General features: G+C 43.5%; 4 gene segments (V, D, J or C); all 4 read right to left on the bottom strand.

Annotated features, from left to right (window-relative positions):
• Positions 1-221: 221 nt before the first annotated feature.
• LOC115250061 (Ig heavy chain V region 5A-like) lies at positions 222-1,072 on the bottom strand. The segment is given in 2 exon segments: positions 222-942; positions 1,032-1,072. Coding segments are annotated over 2 exon segments (435 nt in total).
• Positions 1,073-4,882: 3,810 nt separating this feature from the next.
• LOC101067430 (Ig heavy chain V region 914-like) lies at positions 4,883-6,923 on the bottom strand. The segment is given in 2 exon segments: positions 4,883-5,321; positions 6,742-6,923. Coding segments are annotated over 2 exon segments (360 nt in total).
• Positions 6,924-11,643: 4,720 nt separating this feature from the next.
• On the bottom strand, positions 11,644-12,079 carry LOC115250073 (immunoglobulin heavy variable 3-48-like; the record flags this gene model as incomplete). The annotated part of the segment is given in 2 exon segments: positions 11,644-11,945; positions 12,031-12,079. Coding segments are annotated over 2 exon segments (351 nt in total), but the record flags the coding sequence as incomplete, so codon positions are not given.
• A 683-nt stretch (positions 12,080-12,762) lies between these two features.
• LOC115250066 (immunoglobulin heavy variable 3-30-3-like) lies at positions 12,763-13,223 on the bottom strand. The segment is given in 2 exon segments: positions 12,763-13,094; positions 13,175-13,223. Coding segments are annotated over 2 exon segments (363 nt in total).
• Positions 13,224-13,631: the final 408 nt, after the last annotated feature.

Below are 13,631 nucleotides of genomic sequence, written 5' to 3'. Positions count from 1 at the left end.
GTGACATCACTGATATTTAAGTTTTTTCACTCGAGTAAAAAACTGTCAAGTATTTAATTGACATTTTTTTTAAAAGCATATTTTTTTCCATCAGTCATCAATTGATCATTTATGTTTGAGTTACAGAATTAAACACTGATCTTTGTTTAAAAAAAATCATCAACTGGGTGTGTGCTTTTATTTTAATTGAATGTTGAAATTAACTGTTGAGATCATTGAAATTACAGAGAAACAAATATATTGTTGCTGCATTATCCTTATGAAACAATTTTAAATGCATGTGAAATTCACTTGTATCATAATGAGATCAGAAGTTCAGCATTCTACAAAATCAGTCATCATATATATTTTATCATTGGTATTCATATATTTGTGCAAAAGTATGGTAATCCAAAAATGTTTTATTTTGTATTTCTTTTTTAATACCATTATCCCTTGAACGTTTCCTACAGGTTTCAGATTCCATTTAAATTCTGGGGTAAAAGTCTTGTTTTACCCCAGAAAGTCTCCAGCATTTTTCCTCAAACTTTCTGAGTCAATGATGTTGTCATGATTCATTCCTGGTGTAACAGCGCCCCCTCTGGTGATGTTGTGTTGATGCTCTGAGGGGTTTTTGTTCAGCTCCACTGGTGGTTTGTGTTATTGTGTATCTGGCACAGTAATACACAGCAGTGTCTTCAGGCTGCACATTTACTCCATTTAGAGTCACTGTGTTGCTGGAAGAGTCCGAACTGATGCTGAACTTGTTCTTCAGGGAAGCCTTATAATATGGGGTGGATACAGCCCAACTTCCAATCCACTCCAGTCCTTTCCCTGCAGGCTGTCTGATCCAGTTTGTCCAGTAGCTGCTAACAGAATAAGAGACCTGACAGGTGATGGTAAGACGCTGACCTGGCTGCACAGTCACAGAGGCTGGCTGTGTCAACTGTTCACACTTCACACCTGTGAAACAACAAAGAAAATACTGATTATAAAATCACACTCAAACAGATCAACTGCTGACTTTTACAAATCCACAGAGAGAGACTCACATCCAGCTGCCAACAGCAGCAGCAAAGCTGCAGAGAACATGGTTAATGTTGAAAGTCAGGTGCAGAGAACTCCACTGACAGTCTGATGTGATGGTTTTATAGCTGAGGAACAAAGAAGAACTCTGAATTTGCATAGAATCAAACATGTGGAACATCACTGTTGATCAAATAGAGCCAGTAGGAGAGTGGAAACCTACAGTCAAATTGTGTTATACAATCAAAATGCACATTTATTTTTTCCTTCTGTTTACTTTAGAGTAAGATTGAGATTTAAAATTTAGATTTAGATCCAGCATTAAGATTCAGCATTAGCCATTAGTTGAACAATTAATATCTGGATTGAATTATTATATACATTCAAGTGTTACATTCATTTTTCTCCAGGACCCAAAAGCAGACAGAACGCAGTGGGAATATTGTCCAAACACAAAGTCTCTATTAAAAGATTAATTTGGCAGTCCTCCTGAACCACAGGCGAGGCACTTGTCCAGTCTTCCGAGGCACACAGGGAGCTCCAGTAGGGAGCCAACACGGGAGTCAGGTCCTGTGCGTTCTCCACTCCAGCAGGGCGGCGTGGAGACCTCAAACGACCAGGGTGAATTGCTTCAACGAATTTTTAAATAATCCAGTAATGAGGAAACAGGAATCAGATTTACCATGGAAAGCACAATAATTCTCCAACCCTACTCGACAGGCGCTCTGTCCTTAAATAGGTGGCCTGATGCAGATTGCCGACAGGTGCGTCTGCCTGCAGCGCACACTGTAGTTAATTATTGGCTCCTTCACGCCCCCTGCAGGAAGAAAAAACTAGCACAGGAACCGGAACCCTGGACTCCAAAACTAAGTTGATAAACTTTTGCATGAATATGCTAAAAAGTGACATTCAGATATTCATTTGATTTCAAGATAAATGTGACAAAATGTTTTAAATTTCAGCATAATCTACTTTATAAAGTTCCCCAAATTTCAATATATTCATGCTTTTACTTGAACTGTTGTATGCACTGACTATTGCTTTCCAGTAGATTTTGTCGCAATTTAAAAAAAAAAACAAGAACCTAATTTTCAAAAACATCAGGCAAATTTTTTTCACATGCAACAATCGACACTCATTGGTGTGAAAATATTGTTGACATGTGTTAATACGTATATATCCAAGCACACATGTGTACAGTAAATTTATCACTTGATGACTACACACACACACACACACACACACACACACACTCCACCTGGTGACTATGTATTACAACCAGTTACAAAATGAAAAAAAGACATTTTAAAAGTTGTGAACATTTTCTGCATTTGTTTTAAATGTGAGAGATTAAAATGGATTTTCCCTTTGATGCAAAAACACATCAGAGCTGAAGACAGAAGTCAAAAGTCAGAATTGAAAAATGTAACTTTGGAAATCACAAGAACCAGAATGCCAGAGTCTTGAAGTTACTTCTAGTGTAAAATGATGGTTGGAGTGGCACCAATTAAGCCAAGAATAAATTAATGCTCGATGAAGTTATTTCATGATTTTACAAATGAAAAATGACTTGTCCCAGGATGAAAACCTGAGGGATTCCAAAGGTAACAAGTGAGAAATATGACAAAACCCTCAACAGGGAAAGGAGCTTTCAAACCAGGTTTAAGTGGATCTGGGAGATTCTGGTAGATTGTAAGTGTTACTTTGGGATGGTTTGAAAAAGATTTTTAGAAAATAAAAATTCATAAAGTCTGTTGATTTTTTTTAAATGTCTGCTGTCAAGTTTAAAGCAGCTGTAAAGAGAGCGAGTACATCAACAACAATGTATCATCTGGAGGCTGGGTTCAACTGCACTTAAAGATTGTTCATGGTACAATTGGTAATTGAAAACTTGAGTTCACCTTTGAACAATAACAAATTAATAGATTTTATTGTCTTTACAAAATTATTGTGGCAACATTAAAGTTCACAAACCTAAAAGTCACAAACAATTTTAAAAGAATAGAGAAAGTATTTAGTATGTGTGGACTTTACAGCAGTAAATATGAGAAGTGTGTGTTTTTGTACAGCTGCTGAACTGACTTCAGTCACTGTGACCATCGAGCACAATAATAAACAGCAGAATCTTCAGTCTTCAGGCTGTTCATCTGCAGATTCAGCTGTGCTCTGTTGTTGTCTCTGGAGATGATAAACCGGCCTTTGACTGACTCAGAGTAGTGCTGGCTGCTGCCATCAGTGTAAATACCACTGATCCACTCCAGTCCTTTTCCAGGAGCCTGTCTGACCCAGGCCATCCAGTAGCCACTGAATGTGAATCCAGAGGCTGAACAGGTCAGTGTGTGAGATTCTCCAGGTCTTTTAACCACTGGTTCAGACTGGGTCAGAGTCTGAGCATCAACACCTGTTTAGAAGATGAAACATCAAGTTAATCAGCTGATGACAAAAGTCAGTCAACAATCAGGATGAGTGAAGATCTTCACCTGCCTAGCAGATAGTTAGAAGCAGCAGTCCTGTCCTACAGTCCATCATGTTCAACTGTGTGTCCCCTCTTCTCTGTCCTCCTCTCTGCTCTCACATAAGTAGACCTGGAACACATCTGAGTTTTGCATCGACTCCTCCTCAGTTTCATTTGCGCAGCATCAGTTTGAGTCTCACTTTTTTGAGTTTTTCTCAAAACAAATGTATTTTTATTTACTAGATTTGAACTGATTTTGACCGTCTCACTTGTTGGAAAAATAACTTTCGTGCCAAATTAACAGTACTCTATTTTCTGCATTGAAATTATTGTAATTATGACATTTGTTTGTATTATTTTAAAGTAAATATGAATAGAAATGAAATGAAAAACCACATTAACTTTCACACTGAGACATCTGACTTTGTGTGTTCTGCTCCCACCTTTTGCTGTAAATGGACAAATAACCTGTGGAATTTCAGAAAAGCCTCTCTGCTCTCTTCAACCAGTGTGTCTGAACAGTCTCAGATACTGTTGATGTTGTCTTTACTGATTTCTATACATCCTTTCACACTGCCAGCATAGTCGTTACTGCTGGTATCAGTGAATCCTTCACCGATCCACTCCAGTCCTTTTCCAGGATCCTGTCTGATCCAGTTCATACTAGATATACGGGAAATGTGAACTCAGATCTCCTTCAGGACAGATGGAGAGTCTCCAGTGATTTTTAATGACCGAACTGGAAGGAATGGACTGGAATGACTGAACTGGAAACATGCACTGGTGTGTTCTTGCTTAGGTTAGACACTGAATGTTCTTATTTAGTCATCATCCAAGCACTGACTGCTCATAATGAGTTTTGAGCGACATGTTTGTGTTGTGTAAACATAAGTTTTCTGCTTTGCCTCTGAAGCCTCAGGAATAGTTTGCTCTGGAAACACAGGATATGTATAGGATGGACCTGGACAGAAGTAAAAACTGAATATTAGCATTCGGCAGAGATCATAAGGCATCATTTCAAGTCCAAACTGCTCCAGTTGGTGAGTGTTCAGGTACCTTGGAGACCAGAGACGGTGCTACTGCAACTGATGTCCCAAGCAACTAATGATTGGGTTTAATTCACTACTACGTATATTCTGGGCTGCATCTTCTGGTCCTCTGTGTCACTTTCTTGGCATGAGCACACATACAGGTACTTTCTGAGCAAAAGCTCTAATTTTTTTCAAAGTTCAAAGTTCAAAAACTCCTGTCAACATGAGTCAAAAATGAATATATTTTCTTTTGATAATAGTTTCTCATAGTTAAATTAAGATGACATTCAGGGAAAATTGCAAATAATTCATGTTGGCAAAAAATGTTATGTTATTGATTGTACAAAATAATTATTAAATCATTAATCTTTCAGGTAATTTAACAGTAAAAAGGTAAAATTAAAATTAAAAGGCAGAAAATAATAGATCAGAGTATTCACTGTGCAGTTCTGCTCTTCACAGCAGCAAATATGAGAAGTGTGTGTTTTTGTACAGCTGCTGAACTGACTTCAGTCACTGTGACCATCGAGCACAATAATAAACAGCAGAATCTTCAGTCTTCAGGCTGTTCATCTGCAGATTCAGCTGTGCTCTGTTGTTGTCTCTGGAGATGATAAACCGGCCTTTGACTGACTCAGAGTAGTATGTGCTGCTGCCACTGCTGCTGCTGATACTACTGATCCACTCCAGTCCTTTTCCAGGAGCCTGTCTGACCCAGACCATGTAGTAGCTGCTGAATGTGAATCCAGAGGCTGAACAGGTCAGTGTGTGAGATTCTCCAGGTCTTTTAACCACTGGTTCAGACTGGGTCAGAGTCTGAGCATCAACACCTGTTTAGAAGATGAAACATCAAGTTAATCAGCTGATGACAAAAAGTCAGTCAACAATCAGGATGAGTGAAGATCTTCACCTGCCCAGCAGATAGTTAGAAGCAGCAGTCCTGTCCTACAGTCCATCATGTTCAACTGTGTGTCCCCTCTTCTCTGTCCTCCTCTCTGCTCTCACATAAGTAGACATGGAACACATGTGAGTTTTGCATCGACTCCTCCTCACTAAACACCTGGATTTGATTGTGATGCCTCCTCCTCTTTGGATGATGTGAGCCAATGATCAAGACACTTTTAATTTTGTCCAATTAATGATGCACCAGTGGTCCTAGTAATGATTTGTGAGGTAGCCCACACTTCACACTCAGCAGTTCTCGTCCAGCTGCAAATCAATTTTAGTGTACAAAAAGAATGTCTAAAGGGAGAATCATGAGATCAGGGATTGTCAATGAATTTGTGACATCATTTAATCGATTTTTAAAAATACACATTTTTTTCCATGAGTCATCAATTGATCATGAATGTTTGAGTAATAATATTAAACACTGATCTCTTAAAAAAGGGTTCTGTGTGTGTGCTTTTATTTTGGGTGAAATGTGAAATTAACTGTTGAGATAATTGAAATTACAGAGAAACAAATATATTGTTGCTGCATTATCCTTATGAAACAATTTTAAATGCATGTGAAATTCACTTGTATCATAATGAGATCAGAAGTTCAGCATTCAACAAAATCAGTCATATATATTTTAGGTCATTTGGTCTTTATTTATTTGTGCAAAAGGAATCCAAAAATGTTTTCTTATTTTGTAGTTCTTTTTTACTACAAAAAACATTGAAAGTTTCCTACAGGTTTTATATTTAATTTTAATTCTGAGGTAAAAATCTTGTGCTCCAGCATTCTTCTCGAAATGTCTCCCTCAACGTTGTTGTCATGATTAATTCCTGGTGTGACAGCGCCCCCTCTGGTGATGTTGTGTTGATGCTCTGAGGGGTTTTTGTTCAGCTCCACTGATGCTTTGTGTTATTGTGTATCTGGCACAGTAATACACAGCAGTGTCTTCAGGCTGCACATTCACTCCATTTAGAGTCACTGTGTTGCTGGAAGAGTCTAAACTGATGCTGAACTTGTTCTTCAGGGAAGCTTTGTAATATGGGGTGTATCCAACACCATTGTATCCAATCCACTCCAGTCCTTTCCCTGCAGGCTGTCTGATCCAGTTTGTGTCATAGCTGCTGAGAGAATAAGAGACCTGACAGGTGATGGTCAGACGCTGACCTGGCTGCACAGTCACAGAGGCTGGCTGTGTCAACTGTTCACCCTTCACACCTGTGGATGAAGAGCAGAAGATTGAATCAGTGGACGTAGAGGGAACAGTCAGGGTGATCACACTGTCAGTGTCTCTGCCTCAGTCAGACTCACAGGATCCAGCTGCCAACAGCAGCAGCAGAGCTACAGAGAACATGGTTGGGACTGAAGCTGATCTGATGATGGGAGCTTCTCTTCTTCTGCTGCAGCTGACGGCAGGATGTCAAGTCTTTATAGCAGATGGACAGGAAGTTCCCTTTGCATAGAGAAGAAAACTGACAGGAAATAAAAGCAGCATCAGGGGTTACAACACAGTTCTATCATTATTAATACCTAAAAATCATTATATATTGACCAATAAGGCATAAAAGTTGTGAAATTGGCAACTATCGAATAAATGTCAACAGATGAGAAGAAAAAACAGGGAGTGTTAAACACACGTTTTCGCAGCCTGATTGTGTTGGTTCCATTTGTCATGTTCTACTTTTAAAATGTTGCACTGCCCCTCTTGGTTATATTCAGAATCCCAAATAAAATATTTTCTTCCAAAATCAGTCAAAGCTATTTTAGGACATTCCGTGCAAATGTATTCAATGTTGTTGTTGATTTTTTTAAAAAAATGAAAACTAATGGAGGACCAGAGTGTTTCAATTGTATGTTATATTGTGATTTTTATCACTATTGCACTTGTAGATTATACCCTGTGAGTCTTCTATTGTCTATGTTTTTCAATTTAAACCCACTTTCTTCTGTATCCCTACGTGTGTTTCTTGTCATCCAGGCTGTCTCTTCCCCGCGTTCTCTGCCTGTTAGTTGTGAAATCTTTAGTCGTCAGCTCAAATCAGTTTTCATTCATGGAGCTACAGTTTTTGATGTCAATTCCTTTTTTTTTTTTTAAATCAATGCTGTCTCTCCTTATGCAGACCTGCTTTCACCACCTCATCGTGCATCATTTCGCTGCGGTCCTGTCCAGTCTGTTGCCTGTAATTATCTTCTACGGTGAGTACCGTAGTTGGAAAATAGAAATGATAAACTTTAGTGTTTAAAATTGCCACCCCTCCCTGGGCTGCCACCTTATCGTGGTGGAGGGGTTTGCGCGTCCCAATGATCCCAGGAGCTCCGTTGTCTGGGGCTATATGCCCCTGGTAGGGCCACCCATGGCAAACAGGTCCTAGGTGAGGGACCAGACAAAGCGTAGCCCAGGACCCCCTAATGATGCTGAACAACATTGGTGCCAAGTTTCCCTTGCCCGGATGCGGGTCACCGGGGCCCCCTCCTGGAGCCAGGCCTGGGGGTGGGGCACGTTGGCGAGCGCCTGGTGGCCGGACCTCTGCCCATGGAGTCCGGCCGGGCGCAGCCCGAAGAGGCAACATGGAACCCCCTTCCCGTGGGCTCACCACCTGCAGGAGGGGCCAAGGGGGTCGGGTGCATTGTGTTTTGGGTAGCAGCCGGAGGCAGGGACCTTGGCGGTCTGATTCCCGGCTGCACAAACTGGCTCTAGGGACATGGAATGTCACCTCTCTGGTGGGAAAGGAGCCTGAGTTGGTGCGCGAGGTTGAGAAGTTCCGACTAGATATAGTTGGCCTCACCTCGACGCACGGCAAGGGCTCTGGAACCAGTCTTCTTGAGAGGGGTTGGACTCTCTACCACTCTGGAGTTGCCGATGGCGAGAGGCGACGGGCAGGGGTGGCAATTCTGGTTGCTCCCCAGCTCAGTGCCTGTGTATTGGAGTTTACCCCGGTGGATGAGAGGGTAGCCTCCCTTCGCCTTCAGGTGGGGGGACGGATCCTGACTGTTGTTTGTGCCTATGGTCCAAACAGCAGTTCAGCATATCCACCCTTTTTGGAGTCCTTAGAGGGAGTGCTGGAGAGTGCCCCTTCTGGGGGCTCCCTCGTCCTCCTGGGTGACTTCAATGCTCACGTTGGCAATGACAGTGTGACCTGGAGAGGTGTGATTGGGAAGAACGGCCCCCCTGATCTGAACCCGAGTGGTGTTTTGTTATTGGACTTCTGTGCTCGTCTCAGATTGTCCATAACGAACACCTTGTTCAGACATAAAGGCATCCACATGTGCACTTGGCACCAGGACGCCTTAGGCCGCTGATCGATGATCGACTTTGTGGTTGTGTCATCGGATTTGCGGCCGCATGTACTGGACACTCGGGTGAAGAGAGGGGCGGAGCTGTCAACTGATCACCACCTGGTGGTGAGTTGGCTCCGATGGTGGGGAAGGATGCCGGACAGACCTGGCAGGCCCAAACGTGTTGTGAGGGTCTGCTGGGAACGCCTGGCAGAGTCCCCTGTCAGAAGAAGCTTCAACTCACGCCTCCGGGAGAGCTTTGACCATGTCCCGGGGGAGGGGGGGGACATTGAGTCCGAGTGGACCGTGTTCCGTGCCTCCATTGTTGAGGCAGCTGACCGGTGCTGTGGCCGCAAGGTGGTTGGTGCCTGTCGTGGCGGCAATGCCCGAACCCGCTGGTGGACACCAGCGGTGAGGGATGCCGTCAAGCTGAAGAAGGAGTCGTATCGGGCCTTACTGGCCTGTGGGACTCCTGAGGCAGCAGATGGGTACCGGCGTGCCAAGCGGAGTGCAGCTACGGTGGTTGCCGAGGCAAAAACTCGGGCATGGGAAGAGTTCGGTGAGGCCATGGAGAACGACTTTCGGACGGCCTCGAAAAGGTTCTGGACCACCATCCGGCGTCTGAGGAGGGGAAAGCAGTGCACTGTCAACACTGTGTATAGTGGTGATGGTGTGCTGCTGACCTCAACTCGGGATGTTGTGGATCGGTGGAAGGAATACTTTGAGGACCTCCTCAATCCCACCAACACGCCTTCCAGTGAGGAGGTAGGGCCTGGGGACCTGGAGATGGGCTCTTGTATCTCCGGGGCTGAAGTTGCCGAGGTAGTTAAAAAACTCCTCGGTGGCAAGGCCCCGGGGGTGGATGAGATCCGCCCAGAGTCCCTTAAGGCTCTGGATGTTGTAGGGCTGTCGTGGTTGACTCGACTCTGCAACATCGCGTGGACATCGGGGGCAGTGCCGCTGGATTGGCAGACCGGGGTGGTAGTCCCTCTTTTTAAGAAGGGGGACCGGAGGGTGTGTTCCAACTATAGGGGGATCACACTCCTCAGCCTCCCTGGTAAGGTCTATTCAGGGGTACTGGAGAGGAGGGTCCGCCGGATAGTCGAACCTCGGATTCAGGAGGAGCAATGTGGTTTTCGTCCTGGGCGTGGAACAGTGGACCAGCTCTACACCCTCAGCAGGGTCTTCGAGGGTGCATGGGAGTTTGCCCAACCAGTCCACATGTGTTTTGTGGACTTGGAGAAGGCATTCGACCGTGTCCCTCGGGGGGTCCTGTGGGGGGTCCTCCGAGAGTATGGGGTGTCGGGCCCGCTGATACGGGCTGTCCGCTCCCTGTACGATCGGTGCCAGAGTTTGGTCCGAATTGCTGGCAGTAAGTCGAACTCGTTTCCGGTGAGGGTTGGCCTCCGCCAGGGCTGCCCTTTGTCACCGATTCTGTTCATAATTTTTATGGACAGAATTTCTAGGTGCAGTCATGGTGTTGAGGGGATCTGGTTTGGTGACCTCAGGATCGCGTCTCTGCTTTTTGCGGATGATGTGGTCCTGTTGGCTCCATCGGCCCGTGACCTCCAACTATCACTGGATCGGTTCGCCGCCGCCTGTGAAGCGGCTGGGATGAGAATCAGCACCTCCAAATCCGAGGCCATGGTTCTCGACCGGAAAAAGGTGGAGTGCCTTCTCCGGGTAAAGGAGGAGATCCTGCCCCAAGTGGAGGAGTTTAAGTACCTCGGGGTCTTGTTCACGAGTGGGGGAAGAATGGAGCGGGAGATCGACAGGCGGATCGGTGTGGCGTCCACAGTAATGCGGACTCCGTTGTGGTGAAGAGAGAGCTGAGCTGAAAGGCGAAGCTCTCGATTTACCGGTCGATCTTCGTTCCTACCCTCACCTATGGTCATGAGCTTTGGGTCATGACCGAAAGAACAAGATCACGGGTACAAGCGGCTGAAATGAGCTTCCTCCGTAGGGTGGCTGGGCTCTCCCTTAGAGATAGGGTGAGAAGCTCTGCCATCCGGGAGGAGCTCGGAGTAGAGTCGCTGCTCCTCCGCGTTGAGAGGAGCCAGATGGGGTGGCTTGGGCATCTAGTCAGGATGCCCCCTGGACGCCTCCCTGGTGAGGTGTTCAGGGCATGTCCCTCCGGTAGGAGACCCCCGGGGAGACCCAGGTCACGTTGGAGAGACTATGTCTCTCGACTGGCCTGGGAACGCCTGGGGATCCCTCCGGATGAGCTGGAGGAGGTGGCTGGGGAGAGGGAAGTCTGGGCTTCTCTCCTTAGGCTGCTACCCCCGCGACCCGACCCGGATAAGCGGTAGAGAATGGATGGATGGATGGATGGATGGATGGATAGTGTTTAAAATTGATTCTGTGATTGAATATTCTGTACATTAGATATATCAAATACTGACAATGTGTCATTGCACATTCATAGTACCTTCAGTCAATTCACCTCTGAATAAATGTTTTTAGCATATTCAATCTAATTAATTGAACATCTGATGTCACTTGTTCTTGTCAATGGAAACAGTATTGGAGTCACCACAGTCCATTTTTAAATCCTTTGGGTAGAGAAGATAAATTACCTGAGGTTAATTGTTTGTGAAAAAATATTGGAGTATTGCAGGTAAAAACAGTTGTAGAGAGTGATGGTGGATTAATGAGAATTAATAAATGTTCTGTTGATGATAGTTTATGTGAATTAAACGAAGATGACTTTCAGGGAAAATTACAAATTAGTCATGTAGGCACTTTACATTATTATGTTCAAAAGCAGTTGTAAAATTATTTAAAATGACATTTTAAAGTGAGGTCATTAACAATTTAAAAGGCATTCATAATAAAATAAAGACAGTGTTCAGTGTTCACTTCTGCTCTTCACAGCAGTAAATATGAGAAGTGTGTGTTTTTGTACAGCTGCTGAACTGACTTCAGTCACTGTGACTCTCGAGCACAATAATAAACAGCAGAATCTTCAGTCTTCAGGCTGTTCATCTGCAGATTCAGCTGTGCTCTGTTGTTGTCTCTGGAGATGATAAACCGGCCTTTGACTGACGCAGAGTAGTATGTGCTGCTGCCACTGCTGCTGATAGCACTGATCCACTCCAGTCCTTTTCCAGGAGCCTGTCTGACCCAGTTCATCTCAAAGCTGCTGAATGTGAATCCAGAGGCTGAACAGGTCAGTGTGTGAGATTCTCCAGGTCTTTTAACCACTGGTTCAGACTGGGTCAGAGTCTGAGCATCAACACCTGTTTAGAAGATGAAACATCAAGTTAATCAGCTGATGACAAAAATCAAAGTGTGTCCACAAACAGGAGGAGTGAAGATCTTCACCTGCCCAGCAGATAGTTAGAAGCAGCAGTCCTGTCCTACAGTCCATCATGTTCAACTGTGTGTCCCCTCTTCTCTGTCCTCCTCTCTGCTCTCACATAAGTAGACGTGGAAGACATCTGAGTTTTGCATCGACTCCTCCTTAGTTTCATTTGCACAGCATCAGTTTGATTATCACCTTTTTGAGTTTTTCTCAAAATAAATATTTTCTATTTACCAGTTTTTGACAGCTTAATTCACATGATTTCAGTCATGACATTTTTTTAAATTATTTTCACGTAAATATTTAATACAAAAAATAAGATGGAATCAATAAAACATATCTTTTTATTGACGATTTAACAAGACTTTCACCAAAATCTAATCCCTCTGTTTTTTGCATGTTTGATGTTAAATGTGAAGATATTGCCTTTTTTGGCTGGAGAAATTAAATAAATATCAAGTGAAATGAATTAATTGGCATTATTAATTAATTCTGCTCACATTTCTGTGCTGGATGGATTTTTTCAGTCATAATATTGACTCAAAAATAGGAAATAAAAAAAACAAAAACATTAACTGTCACAATGAGCAATCTGACAAATATCCTGTGGAATTTCAGAAAAGCCTCTCAGCTCTCTTCAACCAGGTTATGTGGACACTAATACACAGCAGAAACCTCCAGATTTAGACTGGACAGTCTCAGTTAAACCATACCATTTCTGTTGAATATGAGAAGTGTGTGTTTTTGTACAGCTGCTGAACTGACTTCAGTCACTGTGCGTCTCGAGCACAATAATAAACAGCAGAATCTTCAGTCTTCAGGCTGTTCATCTGCAGATTCAGCTGTGCTTTGTTGTTGTCTCTGGAGATGATAAACCGGCCTTTGACTGACTCAGAGTAGTACTGGCTGCTGCCATCAGTGTAAATAAGACTGATCCACTCCAGTCCTTTTCCAGGAGCCTGTCTGACCCAGACCATGTAGTAGCTGCTGAATGTGAATCCAGAGGCTGAACAGGTCAGTGTGTGAGATTCTCCAGGTCTTTTAACCACTGGTTCAGACTGGGTCAGAGTCTGAGCATCAACACCTGTTTAGAAGATGAAACATCAAGTTAATCAGCTGATGACAAAAAGTCTGTCAACAATCAGGGTGAGTGAAGATCTTCACCTGCCCAGCAGATAGTTAGAAGCAGCAGTCCTGTCCTACAGTCCATCATGTTCAACTGTGTGTCCCCTCTTCTCTGTCCTCCTCTCTGCTCTCACATAAGTAGACGTGGAACACATCTGAGTTTTGCATCAACTCCTCCTCAGTAAACAACTGGATTTGATTGTGATGCCTCCTCCTCTGTGGATGATGTGAGCCAATGATCAATGACACTTTTAACTTTGTCCAGTTAATGATGTACCAGTGGTCCTAGTTCTGATTTGTGAGGTACCCCACACTTCACACTCAGCAATTTTTATCAAACTAAAAATTAATTTTACAATACAAAAACAATGTCTAAAGGGAGAATCATGAGATTGGGGTTTTCAATGAATTCATGATGTCATTTCATCGATTTTTAAAAATATACATTTTTTTCCATGAGTCATCAATTAATCAGGAATGTTTGAGTAACAATATT

Source organism: Takifugu rubripes, chromosome 5 (assembly GCF_901000725.2).
Source record: "Takifugu rubripes chromosome 5, fTakRub1.2, whole genome shotgun sequence".
Classification (NCBI taxonomy): Eukaryota; Metazoa; Chordata; class Actinopteri; order Tetraodontiformes; family Tetraodontidae; genus Takifugu; species Takifugu rubripes.
Note: the sequence above shows the minus strand (reverse complement) of the source record. Positions and strands in the feature narration are given on the sequence as shown.